Source organism: Panthera pardus, unplaced genomic scaffold, assembly GCF_024362965.1.
Source record: "Panthera pardus isolate Hobbes unplaced genomic scaffold, ASM2436296v1 HiC_scaffold_12, whole genome shotgun sequence".
Taxonomy (NCBI): Eukaryota; Metazoa; Chordata; class Mammalia; order Carnivora; family Felidae; genus Panthera; species Panthera pardus.
This window is the reverse complement of record NW_026526677.1, coordinates 16778127-16802001: the sequence shown is the minus strand read 5'-3', so window position 1 is coordinate 16802001 and position 23875 is coordinate 16778127. Positions and strand designations below refer to the sequence as shown.

General features: G+C 38.9%; 1 protein-coding gene across 9 annotated transcripts in view; it reads left to right on the top strand.

Moving 5' to 3' along the window:
- The window catches only part of ATG13 (autophagy related 13), a 53199-nt gene that overhangs the window by 13664 nt on the left and 15660 nt on the right, over positions 1 to 23875 (top strand). For all 9 annotated transcript variants that reach the window (XM_019412326.2, XM_019412328.2, XM_019412323.2 and 6 more), the window contains 5 exons: positions 13054 to 13135; positions 14100 to 14180; positions 14615 to 14734; positions 17784 to 17830; positions 18984 to 19124. In XM_019412326.2, the coding sequence (XP_019267871.1) occupies positions 13067 to 13135; positions 14100 to 14180; positions 14615 to 14734; positions 17784 to 17830; positions 18984 to 19124 (458 nt within the window). In that variant the 5' untranslated portion in view covers positions 13054 to 13066. The remainder of the gene's footprint in view (positions 1 to 13053; positions 13136 to 14099; positions 14181 to 14614; positions 14735 to 17783; positions 17831 to 18983; positions 19125 to 23875) is intronic.

Genomic DNA, 23875 nt, shown 5'->3' with positions numbered 1-23875 from the left:
TTCCAGGACCCTGAAATCGACCTGAGCCGAAATCAAGTCAGTTGCTCAAACCAACTGAGCCACCCAGGTGCCCCAGTAATTTATTTTTTTAATTATAGGCAAAATATACTATTATCTCTCTCTCTTTTTTAGTTTATTTGAGAGAGAGCACATGCACGTGTTCATGATCAGGGGAGAGGCAGAGAGAGAGATGGAGAGAGAATCCCAAGCAGGCTCTGCACTGTCAGTGTGGAGCCCCATGTGGGCTCAAACTCATGAACCTCAAGATCATGACTTGAACCGAAATCAGGAGTCGGATATTTGACTGAACCACCCCGGGCCACCCCCCCCCCCCCCCCAACCATTACTCTTTAGTAGTTTTTAAGGTTAGGGTGCCTGGGTGGCTCAGTCGGTTAAGCATCTGACTTTGGCTCAGTCATGATCTCGCAGTTTGTGAGTTTGAGCCCCGCAATCAGGCTTCTTGCTGTCAGTACTGAGCCCGCCTCAGATCCTTTGTCCCCCTTTCTCTCTGCCCCTCCCCTGCTCATGCTCTCTCTCTCAAAAATGAATAAACATTTAAAAAATAGTTTTTGAGGTTACTATTTTGTAATTTATGTGAATAGAAATAAGCATTATATAAATATGAAAGCAATATTGTTTGTCAGGAGTCGTTACTCAAAACAACTGAATTTGGTTAATAATAGTCATCCTTAAAATAAATCAAGGAAGTGTTAACTGTTCAATATTAGATTAGTTCCATATATAAATTGCTTTTCAAAAAAAAGAACTAAAGTTACCAAGAGAATTAGAAGACAAGACACAGACTAGAAGAAAATATTTGCAAAAGACACATCTGATGAAAGACTTATTCAATATATACAAAGAATTCTTAAATCTCAACAATAAGAAAACAACCCCATTAAAAAAATGGACCAAAGACCTTAAGAGACCTCTCATCAAAGATACACAAATGGCAAAGAATTATATGAGAAGATACTTAGCATTGTATGTCATTCATGAAATGAGATATACATTCAAGGTTACCATATAGATTTATTACAGTATTACTGACTGTATTTCCTATGCTGTACTTTTCATCCCTGTGATTTATTTTATAACTGGAAGTTTGTATCTCTTAATCTCTTTTACCTGTTTCACCCATTCCCCTACCCAAAATTAAACATATGCTTACCATATAAAGAATTGAAAACTTGTCCCCAGCAGGACAAGGGTTCTTAGAAGCTTCTCTGGGGAAAATTCAGTGTCCTCAGAGGGCCAAACCTCTATATACTGACACTTGAGGTTTCTTTCAATTGAAAATATTGGGGGGGGGGGACAGCTTGTTCCTGATGACCCTCTGTGAGCCCCACCAGTTAACCAACCTCACTCATATACCTGAGTTTCTGCTGTCTTTTTGGTGCTTCATGTTCAAGTGTGAATGGGACAGCCAAGGGATCACCAGTCATTTGATGAAAGCCTCCAACATGGCTGCCAGTGTTTTTCAAGCTAAGTGAAGAAGGGGGCTTCGGAGATGGGAGTGGGAGTGCCTCATATGGATCTGATCCTTGAAGTCCAGCATGCTTTTTTTTTTTTAATTTTTTAATGTTTATTTAGTTTTGAGAGGGAGACAGAGACAGAGTGTGAACAGGGGAGAGGCAGAGAGAGAGGGAGACACAGAATCTGAAGAAGGCTCCAGGTTCTAAGCTGTCAGCACAGAGCCAGATGTGGGGCTTGAACTCACGGACCACGAGATCATGACCTGAGCCGAAGTCAGATGCTTAACTGACTGAGCTACTCAGGTGCCCTGAGCATGCTTTTTTTTTTTTCAATGTTTGTTTATTTTTGAGAGAGAGGCCGAGGGGCAGAGAGAATCAGGCTCTGCACTGTCAGCACAGAGCCCTGTTGAGGGCTCGAACTCATAAACCATGAGATCATGACTCAAGTCGAAAGCAAGAGTCAAACACCTAGGTAACTGAGCCACCCAATCACCCTGAAGTCCAGCATGTTTTCTGATTCATGGTTTCAAAAAAATTAATGTCCGCTCCTCTAAAATTAAAGAGGAAGGGCAGTTCTGCCCTGAGTGGGGTTATGAAAGGAGGGTAGGGCTCAGAGTAGGGTCTGACTGCTTCTTCTGTGGGCTCTTAAGATAATCCTCCTGTTTTCAGCCCCATCTGCCATTCTACATTAAGAGAGTTCTGGTACCTCTCATTCCTTAACCTTTTTTGGGTTCTTTGGTTCAGATGAACTTGCTTTGTTTTGGATTTGCCCTGTGGCTGGCTTGGAATATCAGCTCTGCACTCCTCACTCATGTGTTTCTTCCGGTTTCCATCTTCCAGAACTGTGATGCTGTCATCTCCATGCCTGATATCTCCATGCCACATCTTCTGATCTGTGTGTGTGCTTTTTAAGCACCCCCCTCCCCCATTCTTTGTTGTTTTGTTTTAGGAGTGAGCAGAAGTAAACATAAGCATGGAAACCTTTATACTTAACCAGTCTGCTTACTTTTTTCCCCAGTGTTTTGTTGATAGCTTTCATTTGTTATTTCCTATAAAAGGAAATATTTATTTACAACCTTTATAGTTCTGTGTTTTTAACTAGAGATTGGGAAAATAGTTGAGATAAATGTTTATCTGCCTATTTTAAGTAGAACAGTTTTTTTAAAATTAAAATTAGCATTTGTTTGAAAGTAAAAGATCTAGAGAACCTGCCTATCGGATTAAGTGTGCTTTTCCCTTAGTTGATTATATATTTTGCACTGGAGCAGTGATAAAGAACCTTCTGTCTAGTATTTGGAGGTTGATGATTACCTACATCCATTACATAACAATGGGAGAATTAATTTAATGGCAAATTTTCTTTTGTTGCTGTTGTGTTGAAATACGAATAATGTAAAATTTACCACCTTAACCATTTTTAAGTGTACAGTTCAGTGGTATTAAATAAATAACATGCACATTGCTATGTAGCCATCCCCACCGTCCAACCCCATATCTCTTCATCTTGTAAAACTGAAACTCTATACTTGTTAAACACTAACTTCCTGTTCTCTCCTCCTCTCCAGCTCGTGACAACCGCTATTACACTTTCTGACCATGATTTTGACCACTCTAAGGGCCTCATAAAAGTGCTATCCTACAGCATTTGTCCTTTTGTGACTGGCTTATTTCACTTAATGTCCTCAAAGTTCATCCATGTTGTAGCATGTGTCAGAATTTCCTTCCTTTTTTTTTTTTTTTTAATGTTTATTTATTTTTGAGAGAGAGAGAGAGAGAGAGAGAACACAAGAGGGGGAGGGGCAGAGAGAGAGAGGGAGACACAGAATCTGAAGCAGGCTCCAGGCTCTAAGCTGTCATCACAGAGCCCGATGCAGGGCTCAAACCCATGGACTGTGAGATCATGACCTGAACCGAAGTTGGACACTCAACCAACTGAGCCGCCCAGGCACCCCAGAATTTCCTTCCTTTTTAAGGCTGAATAATATTCCATGGCATATATACACCACACATTCTGATTTATTATATTTTTGGTACTTGTTTAAAAACAATTTATTAAGGTATAAGTCTCTACCTGTTCTAAACACTTTGGGAACCTCAAAGACTTATTTGTTGTTATGAATTTCTATTAATGAAAATGATGTGCAGAGAATGTTGCTAAATTGAAATTGCTATTCAAGGCCTGGTAAATAATTTTTTGTTATTTCTTAAATGTTTCAAATTTTGAACAAAGGCCTTAACTGAGGTTATTTCTCAGGAAGGCAAAGCTGTAAGTGGTGAGTCTGGGGAAAATAGGTGTTGATTAAGCTTGATGGGAAGCAGTAATTGTTGGAGGATTATGATGTGTAAATATATTTTTGACCTAGTTAAGCCATTTTGTAAAAGATGACACTTGATAAATTTAATCAAATTTATGTTGGTGGGAACCACATAGAATTTTTTGTAAATATCCGAAATTATATACAGTAATTAGGTTATGTCCCTAGGGCGAAAAATTTAATAAAGAGGTAAGGAGCTCTAATTAACTTACATATTCAGCATATTATCAGGAAAGGGATAAGAAATTTAAAAGTCTGCAGCAGAGTTTGCAATGTAATTGAGAGATGAGGATGCTAATTGGTAAAATGGCCTTGACTTGAACTAAGTGATAACATAAAAGCCCTACTTGGCCTCAGTCCTCTAGCAGCTGATGTACTGCCTTAAAACCCACCCTATCAGAGGGCCTCCACCCTTAATGTATTTTGGCAGTTGTAACTGTTGGTGACAATGACTAACTTGAGCCATGGTTGGCAGTGTCTTAAAAGAAAGTCGAATACATACATTGTCAAGTGAGAAGGTTCTCTTGGTTCTTGGTGGTCGAATTCCAACTTGCTTGTCCCTGAGGGAGAGAAAGATACATGGACCTCATACTGGGATGATACCAGTTAGCCATCCAACATGATTTTAATTTCGCAAAATTGTCTCCTTTTAGGAAAGGCAGTATGTTGATATCTTGATGCTTCTCTTTCCATCCACTTAGCAATTTTATTTTTCAAATAATTGGATTTGTGGTGTATAAGCAGTCTCTTGTAACTGAAGTTGTTCTCAAAACCTCGACTGAACTAACAAAATTAGTTTTCTGAGCATGTACATACAAGGACTAGACACTGGTTCTGGATCACCATTTATTTGGTAGTTTTAGCGACCGAGATCTTTCCTAAATGTGCCAGTAAGCCTCTGATCACCGTTTCAAAATCACTTCACCTGTTTTTCCTGCTGACTTTGCTTGGGGAATCTTGAAGGTCAGACTGAGGAGTTTGTCAAAATTTCTGGAGCATAGGAGCAATATAATGACATCATGCTTAGACTAGTCTTTTAGCAGTTTGCCTGAGGTTTACAGTGTAACCTAGAAGGTGTTGGGGAGGAAAATTTTTCCTATACACTCTTACATTTAGTACTTGGGGGCCTGCAACATAAACTGACACAAGACTAATTAGCAACCATAGGGGTGCTCAGCGATGAATAACCCAGGTGGCTAGAATTTGGGACTTATATACCTAACTGAATAAGAGAAAGGTGCCTAGGAGAAGAGGCTTTTATGGGAAGAGCAAAAAAGGTTTTTTCGAAAAAACAAATGAGTTTTTAGGAGAAGAAATGGGTGATAAGAAAGTTTGTGATGATATTTGTTTAGGTAGGTGCAAATGGTCTTTCCCTTTTCTTCATGACCATGAAACTTCCCCCAGAGAGAGGATTTATGGTAGGTCTACTCCTGATCTCTCTCTTGGGAATAGATGCCAACCTGAAATGGGAATTTATGGCTGTCCTCATTTCTCTGAAGTTTCTGCTTTTAGTCAGATAAGGGAAGCCCGAGAAGGTTTCTTTCTACATCTGTTGAATCTCAAATGTCTTCAGCTAAAAATAAACTTTTTGCCAAAGTGGCTTATTTTGGGATGGCATATCCTGATCCTCTTCAAATGGAGAGTAACTAACCAAGTGAGTCTCTTCCAGATAAGAAATGAGACCTGGATTAAGGTGGTATCTTTGGAAATGAAAGAGTAGCAAATATAAAGGAGTTTGCAGAAACAAGAGCTTGAAGGATTTAGTAACTGGCTAGTATTAGTAAAGGGCAGAAAAAAGGACAGAATTCAATTGTAGGTCTCTTTTTAATGTTTGTTCCAAATTTCCCCTTTGTATTCCTTGGAACACTCAAGGGATTTTGCAAAAAGTAAGACGTAAGGTAGACTTTGTATTACATTCCTGTTGTAGCCTGTGAACTAACTGTGTGATAGACAAGGCCTGAGGGAACAACAAACTCTGATGCCTGTGAGATAGATAACTTTTTCCCCAGTCGAGATCACCCTTTTGGCTCAGTAACTAACTCTAGCTACATAATCCTTTTAGTGCTTACAGTGGTACAAAAAGTCACAAGAGTCATTGTGCTATTATGTTTGCATTGGTTGAAGTTCTGGTGGTGGGAACACAGTTCCCCACTTCAGTATAAAATAAGGGCAGTGCAATCCTCCAGGACTATTCTTATCTCAGATCTGTTGCTGGGTTGCTTCAGGGCTATAAGCAGTTTAGCCCTTTAAAAGTTTTTTGTTTTTTAATTTTTACCATAACATTTATTTGTGTTATTTTTAACCACAATTAGGAAGGTCTGAAGGTGGGTGGTATGTTTTAAACGCTGTCAGACATACAAATGGTAGTCTCCAAAAGGTAAGTCCCTTATAATTTGCATCACTTTAGGCTTTAACCTGTCCTTGTTCCCAGTGGACTCTCCTGTGGCTTCTGAGTCCGGGGATTGTTTCTTCTCAGGTATTTTATTTCTCCTTCATTGGTTTCTTCCCCCCACCCCACATAAATTTGCTCAGATAGCCCTGTGCTACAGAGAAAATCCTTTCAACAACACCTTGAGGTCTTTTTCTGTACAACTTCTCAGAAGCCAGTTGAATCACCACCACTCTAAGAACCAATCCTCTCAAAGGTTATTAGCAACATGCCACCAAGTCCAGTGTCCTTTTTCTCACCTCAAGAATAAAGGAAATCAGAATGTGTCCCTCCAAAATATGTCTCTTCGATATAAAAATTATTTTGACAGATCAAAATTAAGGCAATTAAGCAGCAAATGGAGGAGAACCTTTCTTTACCTTCTGCTTTTCTGCCTAAAGGTGAGATATAAATTCTCCTTTTCCTGGAGGCAGACTCTTATCAGCTCAGAGAAGGTACCAGTGGAATCTGCCAACACCCCTTACTCCATTAGTTTCCTCCCATATATTTATACCTTCCTACAGTTTGCCGCCCTTGGAAGAACTGCTTTCCTTTGTCCCATCATTTCTCTAGAAATTTACCATTCTTTGTTGAAGATCCCATATAAGCAACAGTTCTAAGCCACCGTATTGAATTATTTTTCTGTTGAGGTTTCTCTTGTGAGATGTGCACTGCAGGTGTTGATAAATTGTTTTTTTCCTCTTATTCATCTGTCTTTTTGTTAAAGAGGCCCAGCTGAAAACCTACGATGGGTAGAGGTAAAGTTTTGCCTCTTCCACAAGAGCTTTATATTATTTGGCCATCGCTTCAATTTTGAAACTTATTTCCTCTTGATTTCAGTAATAACAGCTCAGAAGTCTTTTTGCCTCCTATTTCTCCGATTAGTTCTTGCATTTCTCTTTATGGTTCTTTTATGCCAATATTTTCTGGTGGCCTTCGTTTTTTTTTTTTTTTTTTTCTGTTATCTTCCATGTTAATTTTATGTACTGCTATAGTTTTTAAACTATTTCTTCTTTTTGGAGAATGTCTACTTCTTCTACTTCTCCCTTCCTACTTTAACCTCAGTCTTAGTCTTTTCATTAGTTACAAATTGGGCATTTTCAGATAGATCTTCTGGTGTTTCTAATTCAATCTATTATATAGTCTGAGCTGACTGGCTAAGACTAAAAATAATGATCCTCAACCCCAAACTTATACTACAAGAAAAATTAATTTATGATGGATCATGAATCGAAACATGAAATGTAAACAATAACATTTTTAGAAGAAAATGTAGAAGATTTTCATGAGTTTGAGATCAGCAAAATTTTTCAACAGAGCACAAAGGAGTGCTGAAAATAGTTGAGAAATTGGACTTAAAAAGTTTAAGAACCTCTTTTAATCACTTTCAAAGACTCCATAAGAGGATACCACTCAGCAATAAAAAGGGATAAGCTATGAACGTGGAACACAACATGGGTAAACCTCCAAATAATTATGCTAAGTGAAAGAAGCCAAAGAGTACATACTGTGTGGTCTAATTTGTATAAAACTCTAGAAAATACAGATAGGGATCTATAGTGATAGAAAGCGTGGCAGCGATTGCCTGGGGATGGGGCATTGAGGAGGGGCTGGAAGGAGGCATTACAAAGGAATATGAGGAAACTTAGGGATAGAGATGTTCACTATTTTGTGGTAGTGGTTTTACAGTTACAAATATATGTCAAAACCTACCATGTCTTACACTTCCAGATATTGTTTATTGCCAGTTATACCTCAGTAAGGCTGCTTTTAATATAGAAATAAAGAAACGCCACAGATTAAGAACAGGTGAAGGCCATTTAATCAGAGCTTGTCATGGCAGGGGAGTTAGCCACCATCACTTGCACTGGCAGAGACTCACAGGCAGGTAGACCAGTGGAAAAAAGTGGAAAAAAGACAAAGCTTCAGGTATGTCCTGATTTGGGGTTATTGGCATAGGAACACTGTAGGCAGCCTAACCACAAGTTGGGGCTTGGTTAGGGATGTGGTTGGTTAGGGATGCATATTTGGCTTTCCTAAGTTGGAAGCAGGGACAGAAATTGGGGAAGCTGTCAGTTATTAACCAGGTATTGACTGGGCTCTTTACAGGGTTATTGTTCGGCTTCCTGGACTACTTGCTAGAGATAGTCTGCCTTCCTTGACTGGTTACTGTAGGTAGTAGGTTGGCTTCTTGCACTAGGTGGCGGAGATATTAGTTTGGCTTCCTTCCTGGGCTGGTTTCTGCAGGTTGTCAGTCAGAGCTCTATTTTTATATATGTAGTCTGGCCTTTGTTAGTATATTCAGATTCTCATGAAAAAGATGTCGTAAGAAAGGCAAACCACAAACTGGGAGAAGATATTTACAGTATATATTCAACAAAGTATTTATATCTACTATATATATTTTAGAAACTTCTACAATTCAGTAAGAAAAAGATAACCTAATTTTTTAAATAGGCAAAAGGCTTGAACTAGTACTTCATTAAAGAGGATTTCCAAATGGCTAGTAAACATGAAAAGGTGCTAGTAGGGAAAATTCAGTGGTCATTTAATCACTAATCATTTAATACAGATTAAATGAGATACTACCACACCCTTACCAGGATGGCTAAAATTAAAGAATTAGTAATACCAAGTATTAGCGTAGTATAGATGTGGAGCAGCTGGAACTCTCATACACTGCTGGTGAGAGTGTACCTTGGTACAGATTCTAGAAAACTGTCGGTGTCTGTTTAAATTTATGGGGGTGCCTGGATGGCTCAGTCGGTTGAATGACTTCAACTCAGGTAATCATCTCCAGTTCATGGGTTTGAGCCCCGCCTCAGGCCTGTTGGATGCAGGGCCTGCTTTATGTAGGCCTCTGTCCCCCACTCTCTCTGCCCCTCCCCGCTTGCGTTCTCTTTCTCTCTCTCTCTCTCTCTCTCTCTCTCTCTCTCTCTCTCTCTCTCTCTCAAAGGTAAACATTTAAAAAAACACTAAATATGTATACTCTGTGACCCAACATTAACACTCCTGGGTTTCTATCTGATGGCAGTGAGTGTTTACATCCACCAAAAGACTTGTGTAAAAATCTTGCTAAAAACAGGAAACAACCCAAATGTTTATCAGCCTGGAATTTATAGTTGATGGTATATTCATGAAGCGGAGTGCAACATAGCAGTGAAAAAAGAATAAAGTGCTACATACAACATTATAAACGAATCTCACAGGCATGATTTGAATAAAGGAAGCTACCCACAAAAGAGTTAATATTGTTTGATTCCATTTATATAAATGGAACAATTTGTCAAAATAGATAAGACTGATCTATGATGATAGAGGTAAGCATAATGGTTCCTTTTTGGTGAGTTTATTGACTGAGAGGACACAAAGGAGCCCTCTGGAGTATTGGAAATGTTCTATAACTTGATCTGACTTGTGGTTATATGCATGTATATATACAAAATTATGTATTATGTGTTGAAATAGAAATGAAAACAAAATATTTTTTGAGCTGTATACCCAAGATTTGCACATTTCACTACATGTAAGTTATACCTCATCTTTATTTTTATATTTTTTTGTAATTTCAAGTTTTTATTTAAATTCCAGTTAGTTAACATAGAATGTAATATAGCTTCAGGAGTAACTTCCAGTGCTCATCACTACAAACGCCCTCCTTAATCCCCGTCACCCATTTAACCCATCTCCCCACCCAGCTCCCACCATCAACCCTAAGTTTGTTCTCCATAGTTAAGAGTCTGTTTTATGGCTTGCCTCTTTCTTTTTTCTCCCCTATGTTCATCTGTTTCATTTCTTAAATTCCACATATTAGTGAAATCATATGATGTTTGTCTTTCTCTGATTTATTTCACTTAACATAAAACACTGTAGCTCCATCCATGTCGTTGCAAATGTCAAGATTCAGCCTTTTTTATGTCTGAGTAATATTCCACTGCATGTATATACCACATCTTCTTTATCCATTCATCAGTCGATGGACATCCATAGTTTGGCTATTGTTGATAATACAACTATAAATATGGGGATTCATGTATCCCTTTGAATCAGTATTTTTGTGTCCTTTGGGTAAATACCCAGTAGTGCAATTGCTGGATCATAGGGTAGTTCTATTTTTAACTTTTGAGGAACCTCCATACTGTTTTCCAGAGTGTCTACACCAGTTTGCATTCCCACCAACAGCGTAAGAGGTTTTCCCCTTCTCTGCATTCTCACCAACATCTCTTATTTCCTGTTGTTAATTTTAGTCAGTCTGACAGGTGTGAGGTGGTATCTTGTCATTGTTTTGATTTGTATTTCCCTGATAAGTGAGGTTGGGCATTTTCTTTTTTTTTTTTTTTTTTTTTTTTTTTAATTTTTTTTTAACGTTTATTTATCTTTGAGACAGGGAGAGACAGAGAATGAATGGGGGAGGGTCAGAGAGAGGGAGACACAGAATCCGAAACAGGCTCCAGGCTCTGAGGGTCAGCACAGAGCCCGACGCGGGGCTTGAACTCACGGCCCGAGAGATCATGACCTGAGCCAAAGTCGGCCACTTAACCGACTGAGCTACCCAGGCGCCCCAAGGTTGGGCATTTTCTCATGTGTCTGTTAACCATCTGCATGTCTTCTTTGGAAAAATGTCTATTCATGTCTTCTGCCCATTTCTTCACTGGATTATTTGTTTTTGGGGTGTTGAATTTGATAAGTTGTTTATAGATTTTGAATACTAACCCTTTGTCAGATATATCATTTGCAAATATCTTCTCCCATTCCGAAGGTTCCCTTTTAGTTTTGTTGAGTGTTTCCTTTGCTGTGTAGAAGCTTTTTATCTTGATGAAGTCCCAGTAGTTCATGTTTGCTTTTGTTTCCCTTGCCTTTACTGATGTGTCTAGTGAGAAATTGCTCTGGCCAGAGTCCAAGAGGTTACTTCCTGTATTCTCTTCTAGGATTTTGATAGTTTCCTGTCTCACATGTAGGTCTTTCATCCATTTTGAATTTAATTTTGTGTACGGTATTATACCTCAATTTAAAATTTTTCCTGTTTCACCTCTCTTCTTTTGTTTATATTTTTCCTTGAAACTAGCTCTCCTTCTGGCTTCCTTGCTTATTGTTAACTGAAACCAGTTAAATTTTTTGTAGTCAGTCCTTAAATCCTGCCGGCTCTTCCTTTAAAGTATCTCCATCCATACTATTTGAAACCATGTCTGTAGTAGAGTTTTAGCCATGACCACAAGCCTTCATTATTACCAGGGAATTAACGGTTTCTCTGCTTTTCATACTCAAACCTTTTCTGCAACATGGCAGCAAAGCTATCTTTCTAAAGCACCATTCAGAGGATGCTAGCACCCTCACTATGTTAATTCCTTCCCTCCTAAGTCTTGAGGAGGCTACCATTTCTGGTGTACTAGGTGCACATCAGGCTCTAGCATTGCATTCAGGATTCTCATGATCTGGCCCCAGCCAGCCACACTGCTTCCCTATCCATACACAATTCTTTGGAAAACTGGAATACTTAATCGTCCCAAATCCATTTTGTTCTCTGTCGCTGATATTCTTCGTTCAAGTTCTTCTCTCCCTAAATGCTTTTTTCCTCATGCCAGCCCCATATCAAACAATTTCAGCCTGAGGGGGCTATGGTGTGCCCCATGAAATCCAAGAACCCCATGAAATTATATCCAAACATTTCTATATATGTGCATTTTTATGGAGAAAGGCTTGTTTTCAGATTATCAAAAGGGGTCCATAAACCCCCAAAAGTTCAACTGATTTAGTGGCCCTTTGAAGGAATATAAATGATCTCATTTTGTTTTAACAAAGTTTTTATCTTGTTAAAATTTAGTCCTCTGGGCTTCTGGGTGACTCAGTGGGTTAAGTGTACAACTCTTGATTTCAGCTCAGGTCATGATCTCTCAGTTCATAAGATCAAGCCCCTCGTCAGGCTCTGTGCTGACAGTATGGAGCCTGCTTGGAGTTCTCTCTCTCCCTATCCCTCTCTCTCTCTCTCTCTCAGCACCCCCCCAAAAATAAACATTAAAAAAAAAATTTTTTTTTAATGTTTATTTATTATTGAGAGACCAAGAGAGACAGAGCACACGCATGGGAGGGGCAGAGAGATGAGGAGACATAGAATCTGAAGCAGCTCCAGGCTCTGAGCTGTCAGCACAGAGCCTGACGTGGGGCTCGAACTGACAAGCCACAGCGCATGACCTGAGCTGAAGTCAGACGCCAACTGACTGAGCCACCCAGGAGCCCCAAACATTTTTTAATATTAAAAAAAAAAAATGCAAAAAAACAGTCTTCATGGGGCATCTGGGTGGCTCAGTCAGTTGAACATCTGACTCTTGATTTCAGCCCAGCTCATGATCCCAGGGTCATGGGATTGAGCTCCGTGTTGGATTCCACACTGAGCATGGAACCTGCTTAAAATTCTCTCTCTCCCTTCCTTTTTCCCTCCCTCCTTCTCTCTCTTTTTCTCTCTTCCTCTCCCCACCCCTCTCCCCTCCTCTCTCTCTCTAAAATTAAAAATATATTTAATAAATTAAATAAACATCTTCAGTATGCTAGGTAGTAGAACTTTTTTTAATCAATAAGTTATATTTCAAGCTTAAAGTTTCAGATGCAGGTAAAATGGCTTGTCTTGTTCATTGTTTAGGTCTCTAGATTTATTTCTTTGTGTGGAATTTATTTTCCTCACAAGATAGTATCTTAATACTTTTTACTTTGGTATCTTAGGGGGAGATTTTTTTTTCCCCTCCCACATGATTGTTTGCACAGCTAGACAATACCATCTCTGTATGCTTTGAATTTAAAAGATATTAGTCACATTTTTCAACACTTTTTTTTTCTGTTTTAGATTCCTATAGGCAATGGAAACTGATCTCAATTCCCAGGACAGAAAGGACCTGGACAAGTTTATTAAATTTTTTGCCCTCAAGGTAATATGTCTATTCTCTTGAACTCAGAACTGTTAGAAATAACTTCCGTGCTTCTCCCTTTTTGGAAATATAGAATAACAGCTTGCAGCTTGCCCATTTTAAGGGATACTTCTGTCTGTTGTAAACCAAACTGTGAAGTTTGGGGGCGGTACTGGGGGTGTAACTAAAAAGTAACTTCCAATTTTCCACAGCTACTTGTTCAAAAAAAAATTTTTTTTTGTAAGGCTGTTTGCAGAAATGTCAAACTATTATGCCAGGTTATTGGCACAGTATGTTCCCTTGGGTTGGGAACAAAGACTGTGGACTGGAATGGACATCATTTTGGGCATCTTTCCCAAACTGTCAACTAACTCTGAAATGTCCAACTTCCATTTATTATTTCCTTCTGGATAAATGAGGAATTAAAACTGAATTTTGAATGCTTTAGAAGTTATATTTTCCTAAATCTAAAAATCATTTCCACCTTTATCGCTTTTTCTCACGATTACCATGTAAAAAAACAATCCATGCTGTAGATTCTGGTTGTAAAATTAGTTGGGAGACTTTTGCCATATGGGCCAAATGATATGAATAATTGTGGAATCCTTGGTTTAAATCTACTATGATTACATAAGTGTACGGCAGTGAATATTTAAACCTATGGTTGGACTTGTTTCTTTATGAAAGTCAGAGACACCATGTGCAAATTTCCTTCTGCCATGTGAGAATATTATAGATCCCAAGCCTTGAACTAAAATTCCTCTAGTTGGTGACATTATGCCCTCAAGAATATTTGCAGTATTAGTTTTGTATAGTGTTTTTTCTATCTGTCCTTCAATTTTAAAATCCTACCCTTTCCTACAGTATAGTTATGATCATTGGCATCTTTTTAACCCTGCATTCAGAGGATGTGAACCCTGATTGTGAACCAAATCAATTTAAGACTCTTCATCTTTGATTTGGTTGTTTGTTTGCTTTTTTTCAGACTGTCCAAGTGATTGTCCAGGCTCGACTTGGTGAGAAGATTTGTACTCGTTCATCTTCATCCCCGACGGGTTCAGACTGGGTAAAATTCCCGTTTTTTGTTAAGGGATATACTATGGTGTCTGTTACAAGGAATCCTAATGCAGTAGGAATGAATACTATCTATAGTATTACTAAATCATAACATTAAAACAGTAATTCCATTTGATCCATTCACTAGGTCAAATGTTAGTCCTAGGTTTGTTTGGTTCTCGGCTTTCTGCTGCAGTAGGTGAAAAGCTTAGACTTTAGAGAACAAAAATATCTTGTTAACTAATCTTTGTAATAAGTCATTAGCCCTCTCAACCTGAGTTTTAGGGCTTTGATGTAGGATGTCTCTTCTGGGCAAGAGAGAAATGAATGAATGGCTTCAATCACTCAAAGCAATGCATGCATTACCCAACATAACCATCTTACTGCTTTATGGTTCCATAATGTTTTTTGTGAGTGTTTCACACAGTCTCTTTTGTTTTCTAGTTCAATTTAGCAATCAAAGATATCCCAGAGGTTACACATGAAGCAAAAAAGGCCCTGGCAGGACAGCTGCCTGCCGTTGGGAGATCGATGTGTGTGGAGATCTCACTCAAGACTTCTGAGGTAAGGTTATGACCAGGGTGGTGTTTTCACTTGGCACCAGAGGTCTTCACATTCCAGTTTCAACTCAGCCTCATTCCTGCCCCTTCTCTCTCTGAACTTAGCATTCTCTGAGGAGGTCATGCTTTTTTTACTTATTCTCCCAAACACTTGGAGTAGGCTCTTTGTCCTTCATATATATCCTCTATAGATGAAATGTTTTTACTTATCTTTTAAGACTCACATGCTCTTGAAAATCCCCCCGATTCTTGGGGGAGAGGTAACTACTTTTTTTAGACTTCCTATGTGTTTTATTTACATTGATCCTAAAGTATAACTTGATGTATTGTGATTTTTCTAGGTTTTTTTTCCTGGTGTGTTGTGATTTTACCTTATTTCACACCAGGATCGAGGCAGATATTGTTACTAGTATGTTTATTCATCTATTTCCACTATAAGATTGTGAAGCTGCATGGTATAATAAAAGGCAATTGGAGTTTAGAGCTACACAGACACAAGTTCAGATCCTAGCTGAGTGACTTTGGCCAAATTACTTAACTCCATCCCCACCAACACCACCAAACTAACATGACACTTCATAGTCTTACAAGGCTATGTTATTTGATTGATTGATTGATTGATTGATTGATTTATATTTTGAGAGAGAGAGCATATGTGCATGTGCATGAGGTAGGGGCAGAGAGAAAGGGAGAGAGAGGATCCCAAGCAGGCTCCATGCTATCAGTGCAGAGTCCAATGAGGGCTCGACCCCACTAACTGTTAGATCATGACTTGAGGCGAAATCAAGAGCAGATGCCTAACCGACTGAGCTACCCAGGTGCCCCTATTTTCTCACTTAATACTTATTTATAAAGTGCCTAACTAACATAAAGTAGGTGATCATTACATGTTCCTGTTCATACTTTACAAACACTTTTATTCTTGAGGTCAGTGGTTATACCACATCTTATTTATCTTTGTAGTTCTTCAAATTCTTTTTTTTTTTAATGTTTATTTATTTTTAAGAGAGACAGACAGAATGTGAGTGGGGGAGGGGCAGAGAGCGAGGGAGACACAGAACCTGAAGCAGGCTCTAGGCTCCAAGCTGTCAGCACAGAGCCTGATGTGGGGCCTGAACCCATGAACCATGAGATCATGATCTGAGCTGAAGTCGGACACTTAACTGACTGAGCCACCCAGGTACCCCTTAAATTCTTTTTGAAATGAAGCAGGATGTAACTAAATCATCTCTTATGTATGCCTAGCACAGTGCCTGGGATGGCCCATAGTAGCCTCTCCATGAATTTTGTTGAATGAATGATGTTAGTACTTATTCCATGGAAACTTTAGCACCCCACAAAAACAAAACTTCCTATTCTTCGTTGAATTGCCAGTTTGTACTATGAATTATTTTCCTTAGTGATCCATAGCGAGTCCTAAAGGAATCTCTAGAAGAATTATTTTCCTTTTCCAGGTACAATCTGAGTATAAAATGTTCTGATCATCCTAGACAAACTGCATCAACTTGTTTTGGATACTTCCGACTAGTTAGCCATCCCTTGGTTTTGGGGAGCAGGGGAATTCAAAATTTATCATGCCATTTAAAAATGACAGGGGGCGCCTGGGTGGCGCAGTCGGTTAAGCGTCCGACTTCAGCCAGGTCACGATCTCGCGGTCCGTGAGTTCGAGCCCCGCGTCGGGCTCTGGGCTGATGGCTCGGAGCCTGGAGCCTGTTTCCGATTCTGTGTCTCCCTCTCTCTCTGCCCCTCCCCGTTCATGCTCTGTCTCTCTCTGTCCCAAAAATAAATAAAAAAACGTTGAAAAAAAAAAAAAAAAAAACATTAAAAATGACAGTATGATGAAAAGGATATATTAAGGGTACATATTTCAGTTTGATCTAGAACAAGTTCGCTATTCCACAAACTAACCTAAGCTTACTCCCAAACCTAAAAGAATAGCTCTCTTCCAGTTGATTGGTAATAAGGTTACTTGTCTTCAAAAGTGTGTGACTATTCTTCTCACTGAGTGGCACACAAGAGTGTTACAGGGTTGAGGGATTCTGGCTTTAGTCTGTTTTTCTTTCCCACCCACTAGGCTAAGTCTGTTCAGAGTACCAGAGAAAGACTGAACAGTTTGGCTGAAGACATTACACAGCTAAAAAGATTTTTAAGCAAGCAGCTTGTTAAGGTATTCCTTAACTGTGGGCGTCACCTAAAAATATCCCCTGTAGAATTGGAGGGAAAGGCTGTCTCCATCATTTGAAGTATTGGCCTTTCTGAAGAGCAATTTGGATATACATAACAAAAGTCTTAGAAGCATAAATACTCTTGGGGCACCTGGGTGGGTTAGTTGGTTGAGTGTCCAACTCTTGATTTTGGCTCGTATCATGATCTCACAGTTCAGGGATCAAACCCTGCATCAGGCTGTACACTGGTAACAAGAAGCCTACTTGGGATTCTCTCTTTCTCTCTGCTCCTCCCCTGCTCACCCTCCCTCTCTCAAAATAAATAAACATTAAAAAAAAAAAAGAATACTCTTTAACAGCGCTAATTCTGAAAATTTGCCTTAAGAAACTAATTCAGGGTGAGGACAAAGCTTTAGTCTCAAGGATATTTATCACAGTTTTGTCTGTAATAGCGAAAGATTAGAAATAACTTATATGTCCACGTACAGGGGGACTGATTTGATGAAATGATGCTCATATGGTGGAATACTATGCAGCCATTAAAAATGGTATGGAATTTTTAATTATAGGGAAATTTCATGTTACATTTATTAATAAAAATGATAAAAATAGCATATATAGTATAATCTCACGTTATTTTTTAAGTTTATTTGTTTAAGTAATTTCTACACCCAAGATCAAGAGCTACATGCTCTTCCAACTGAGCCAGCCAGGAGCCCCTTACATCATTTATTAAAGTAGCTGATTAGATTATAAATTGATTTTTTTTTTTTTGCTTTATTTATATTTTCCACATTTTTATAGTGACTGTATAGTGCTTTGTAATAAGAGTAAATAATTTTAAAAAACCAAATAAAACTGAAATATCTTTCAATGTCCCATCCACAGGGCGATTCCATGGAGCTAGAAATTTGGTGTCTTGAAATGAATGAAAAGTAAGTACTCTGTTTTAGGGTCCGTGGTTGCGGTAGCTGAGAATAAAACAGATGACATCATGTGAAAAGCAGGGCTTTGTTATCAGTTGTGGAGGGTGTTCTTCCCACTTAACAAAGCCAATAGCTCTTTGCTACAGTTTGCCTCATGCTTGGCTTCCAGCCCAGGCACAGAGATGACCTTCAGAGGGAGGTCAGTCCGGCCAGACTCAGACACCACAGGGAAAGGAGCAGAGCAAAGGCTCAAAAAGATTTGTTGTTTTCCCAGAGTACAGCTAGTTCTCTGATTAAATCCCTTGCGAACTCTTGTAACATAACTGCTCTGTTTTGTCTTTTTTTCTGTGTGGCAGATTTCCCTTCCCTACTCCTTTTTTTACACCCTGTGTTGGTCATGGATTGGAAATGCCTGTTATTTTCCTTTTCCATTTTCTTCTTTCAAGGAAGATTAGCTTGCTTCCTGCCTGAAGCTTTAGTTTTCTAGAACAGTATATAGGAAAATTGAGGAAATAGCAACACATCAAAAGAAAAATCTTAATAAGTATGTGGGGTGTGGGCATTATTTTTCTTTCTTAAATAGAAAGCAGTTGACAGGTTATAGTCCAAAGTTTTAATACCAAACACACTTTCTCCAGATTCCTATTAGATGTATAGAGGTAGATAGCTTATAAGATAGCATATTGAAATTGTTTGCACCTTCAATAGTATAATTGCAGTGTTGAATTACTTTTTTTAAGTCTGTAGCTTTATTTCTTAGATAACTGCTTCAAATCAGGAAAGAAATACAGTAGGTGCCTTTTGAGGTCTATCTGCCTAGTTCTAGAGTATGAGAAAGTAAAAACTTTTGCTTACATCAATAATCTGTTGATAAACTGATAGAACTCTAATTGCACTTTTAGTTCAGAACATATTTTAATGATAAATTTCATCTTACACAGTTCCCATGCTTAATTTGCAATTGTCTTTGTTGACTGCAATCTTCTGTGAAAGGTATATTTGGACTGCAAAGCAGGTTATATTCTGTCAGAATTTATGAATAATACTAGCAGGTTAATCTCAGTCACTAGATAGAACATAACTAACACCTCTGTGTCTGTGCATTTCTTGGTTTTATGTTAGTTGAATAGGTGAATGCTGATAGTGTCTGTGTGTTTCTCAGGTGTGATAAAGAGATTAAAGTTTCCTACACGGTGTACAACAGACTGTCACTGCTGCTGAAGTCCCTCCTTGCCATAACTAGGGTCACACCGGCTTACAGACTCTCCAGAAAACAGGGGCATGAATATGTCATATTGTACAGGTAAACAACGTAGCTGCTCACCTTCTCGATTCCCTCATTAGCTTTGTCACTTTGCACATTGTCTGACCAGCATATGGGTATTCTGTGATTAATTTTGAATAGATGGTTTCTTGGATAGTTGATGCTATAGCTTTACTATGATTATCTATCCCTCCTCTTTTGTGAAGCTCCGTTTTCTGAAGCTACCAGGTTCTTGGTCCTTTTGTCTGTGCACAGTCATGAGTCCTGTGGAGTAGATTTTGCGGTTCTACTGATGCACATCTCAAAGCTGAAAAAGTAGCTTAAGACTTTAAAACAGGCTATCCTGGGAAGATTCCACAGCCTTCTACATTTCGGAATTAAATTTTGTCTAACAGCCTGCCAATTCAATTTGGTTTTTTTCAATTTGTTTTTAATTAGTTGTCTGTGGATATAAAAAACTCATCAATAGTTCTGAGAGTATTTCCCTTGGTAGTTCACCTCAACACATATTTATTGAGTGCCTTTAAAAAAAATTTTTTTTTTAACGTTTTTATTTTATTTTTGAGACAGAGAGAGACAGAGCATGAACAGGGGAGGGGCAGAGAGAGAGACACAGAATCTGAAACAGGCTCCAGGCTCTGAGCTGTTAGCACAGAGCCCGACACGGGGCTCGAACTCACGGACCGTGAGATCATGACCTGAGCCGAAGTCGGACGCTTAACCGACCGAGCCACCCAGGCTCCCCTATTGAGTGCCTTTTTAATGCAAGCATTGTGCTAGGCCCAAGGAAGAATTATACAGATACCCTGCCCTATAGGTGTTTCTAATCTAATGGGGAAACAGCTTTTTAATAAAAAGCAGGATTGGAAAACTACGTAGCAGTATCAGGAAAAAAGTACTAGGTGAACACAAGGAGGGAAAGTTTGTTCCAGGTGGGAGAAACCAGACAGGCTTCCTGGAGAAAGTGGCATTCAAGCTAGACCTTGAAGCAGAGAGAATTTCAGCTGGTAGAACTGAGAGAGAATGATCATTCCAGGTAAGGAGGGCAAAAGATAGCAAGGCATAGAAGTGGGGGATGGGATCTGAGCTGTACTCAGGTTGTCAGATGGACCTGAGTGGTGGTAAAACGGGTAAGTAGGAAAGTGTGAGAGCAGAGCATGGAAAGCCAGGAGTTCCCAAATCACCCAAGACTCTTTTGGCATATTAGTAATGAGCCATTTGTAAGCCTTTGGCTTATATGTATAGAGCTGATTGTGAGGAGAAATTAGTATAGCAGGATGGAAGGACTAAGGATTAGAGACTTAACTAGTTACGTTGAAACAATTTACTACCTGAGAATAGTTATCAAGTCATTCTGTAATTTTCTTAGCAGTAATCTAGCAATCATACTTGTGTTTATTTTTAACATCTTTAAAATATTTTTGTTGTCTTCTCTGTAGTCTTCCCAAGTTTCAGGTTGAGTATTCCATTTGAAAATTACTGGACTTTTAGTCAAATATAACAGATCACTTTCTAACTCTTATGCTAAGCCCTCTTCACTTTGGTTCTTTTGTAAGTAGCCATACTACACTACTAGTTATCAGCTTAGTTAACTAGGACTCCTAGTCCTTTTCATTACCAGTGTTTAAAGTCTTCCTTTAGTCTGTGTCTCTGCAGTAATACAGTATTTATTGCTTACAGTTTATCATTTATGAGTGCGTTTGGATACCGATAACTATAAACCATAGAGAAATCGGTGGTCTCAGATGTAGAATTGTCTATTTTTTTCTCCCTTTTTATACTGTTTTTAACAGGGTAGGGGCACCTGGGTGGCTCAGTCAGTTAAGTGTCCAATTTCAGCTCAGGTCATGATCTCACTGTCCATGAGTTTGAGCTCCGCGTCAGGCTCTGTGCTGACAGCTCAGAGCCTGGAGTTGCTTCAGATTCTGTGTCTCCCTCTCTCTCTGCCCCTCCTCTGCTCGTGCTCTGTCTCTCTCTCAAAAATAAATAAACATAAAAAGAATTAAAAAACCCAGGGTGACAGTATAGTCTTATATCATTAAAGAATAATAGCCTTTTCTTTATTTTAAGCTATATTATCATTTTTTCCCTGGCCCTACAGATTTGATCATGTCAGTTTAGAATTACATCATTATAAGAATTCATTCTGAATTTGTTGTTCATCAAGACTGAATTAAAGTAAATTATTGTCTACTATCTGTGAAAAAAATGTTTACTCAGCATCTGAATGGTATAAAGAATATAGCCAGGGGGCATGTGGGTGGCTCAGTCAGTTAAGCATCTGACTGGGGATATCAGCTCAGGTTGTGATCTTGTTGAGGTTGTGAGATGGAGCCCTGCCCCACGTCAGGCTCTGTGCTGTGCTGAGTGTGGAGTGGAACCTGCTTGTGATTCTCTCTTCCCTGTGCGTGTGTGTATGTGTGTGTGTGTGTACACACGTGTGTGTACATGCGTGCTCTCTCTCTCTCAAAAATAAATAAACATTAAAAAAAATAATAGGGGGGGCGCCTGGGTGGCTCAGTCGGTTGAATGTCCGACTTCAGCTCAGGTCACAATCTCACAGTTTGTGGGTTTGAGCCCCGTGTCGGGCTCTGGGCTGACAGCTCAGAGCCTGGAGCCTGCTTCAGATTCTGTGTCTCTCTCTCTCTCTGCTCCTCCCCTATTCATGCTCTGTCTCTCTCTGCCTCTCAAAAATAAAGAAACGTAATAAAAAAATAAAAAGAAAAAAAAAAAATAATAGGGGCATCTGGGTGGCTCAGTTGGTGCCTCTCTGCTCCCCCCCCCCCCCAAATAAATAAACATTAAAAAATATATAGTCAAGAAAAAGGTTAGATAATTAGGTTACTTAGAACACTGTACCCAATATTCAGATGGGTATTGAGGTTTTTTTGGTGTGTGTGTGTGTGTGTGTGTGTGTGTGTGTGTGTGTGTGTGTGTGGTTTTTTTAGGGTTTGTTTTGTTTTGTTTTGTTTTGTTTTTGAGAGAGCCAGAACACAGGCAGGGAGGGGCTAAGGGAGAGGGAGAGAAAGAATTCCAAGCAGCCTCCATGCCCAGCGGGGGAGCTAACATAGGGCGTGACCCCACAACAGTGAGCTCATGACCTGAGCCAAAATCAAGAATCAGATGCTTAACTGACTGAACCACCCAGGTGCCCCCAAATGGGTACTGAATATTTTTTTATTAGAAGGTTACTAGCAAAATATGTTTGCAGCATTTCATTGACATCATTCCTGTATTACTTTATGGCAGGAATCAGCAAACTGTGGGCAGCAGACCATCTGTTTGTTTTTATAAAGTTATTTTATTATTTTTTTAAGTTTTTTTTTTTTTTTTTTTTAATCTCTACAAAAGACTCAACATGGGGCTCGAACTCATGACCCCAAGATTCACCTGAGCCAGCCAGGTACTGCAAAATAAAAGTTATTTTAGAACCCAGCCACCCCTTTCATTTGTGTATTATCAGTGGCTACTTTTGCAGGACAACAGCAAAGCTGAGTAGTCTGCTTCAGACTATATGGCCCACAAGCCTAAAATATATGATCCTTTTAATGAAAGTTTGCTGACCCCTGTTTTATGGTATCTGTCACTTTGGTGCATGTATTTCAGATATTTATATACATTTCTTTTCTCCCATTACAGATTATAATTTGTGAGTCCTAGGCTTCAGATTTATCCTGAATCTCATCCCTACATTCTCCTTATCTCATGCCTAACACCTAACCATAGGGCTTTATACATTGTTAGAGCTTAGCGTTTAATTGAACAAACTGCCATGTCTGTGTTTAATTTTTAACATTACTTGAAAAATATAATGTTATGTAGTATAGTTTGTAATGTTTTATAGCTCACACTTTTAGCTAATATAGATAGGCCTTCCCAGGGCAATTCAAAGAAAGGTTCTGCTGTGCTTCTATCTTTATATTTTCAGAATAGTCTTATGTAATTATTCTACAGTGGAAAAGATTTCCTAATTTTTTTAAGTTTATTTATTTTTGAGAGAGAGAGAGATTGTGTGAGCTGGGGAAGGGCAGAGTGAAAGGAAGACAGAAGATCTGAAGCACTGACAATACAGAGCCCAGTGCGAGGCCTGGACTACCAACCATGAGATCACGGCCTGAGCTGAAATCAAGGGTCGGACACTTAACTGACTGAGCCACCCAGGCACCCCATGGTGTTCTAGTGTGTTCACTTTGGAATGACTTGTGACAAGCATGGAGAACTCCCATTAATTGAAGACCACTCTTCAAAATCTGGTACCTTCTATTGCATATTTGAAAGTTGCTAAGAAAGGAGATCTTCAGTGTTCTCATCACAAGGAAAAAAGCTTCTGTCTGTATGGTGATGGATATTAACTAGACTTACTGTGATAATTTGTAATGTAACTAAATATTTAATCATTATATTTACATCTGATACTAATATAATTTTGTATGCTGAACATACCTAAAAAAAAAAAAAAAAAAGTCTAGTACTTTCTAGTAGTAGTTCCAGATCTATTTGCCAACCTTATTTCTATAGTATTTATTCCCCAGTAGTTACACTTTAAAAATACATGGCAGGAAGGGAGCCTGGGTGGCTCAGTTGGTTAAGCATCCGACTTCAGCTCAGGTCATGATCTCACATCTGTGAGTGAGATCTCTGCTCATGCTCTGTCACTCTCAAAAATAAAATAAACACTTCAAAATTTAAAAAAAAATTTTTTTTAATCTTTATTTATTTTTGAGAGAGAGACAGCGTGTGAGCAGGGGAGGAGCAGAGAGAGAGGGAGACACAGAATACGAAGCAGGCTC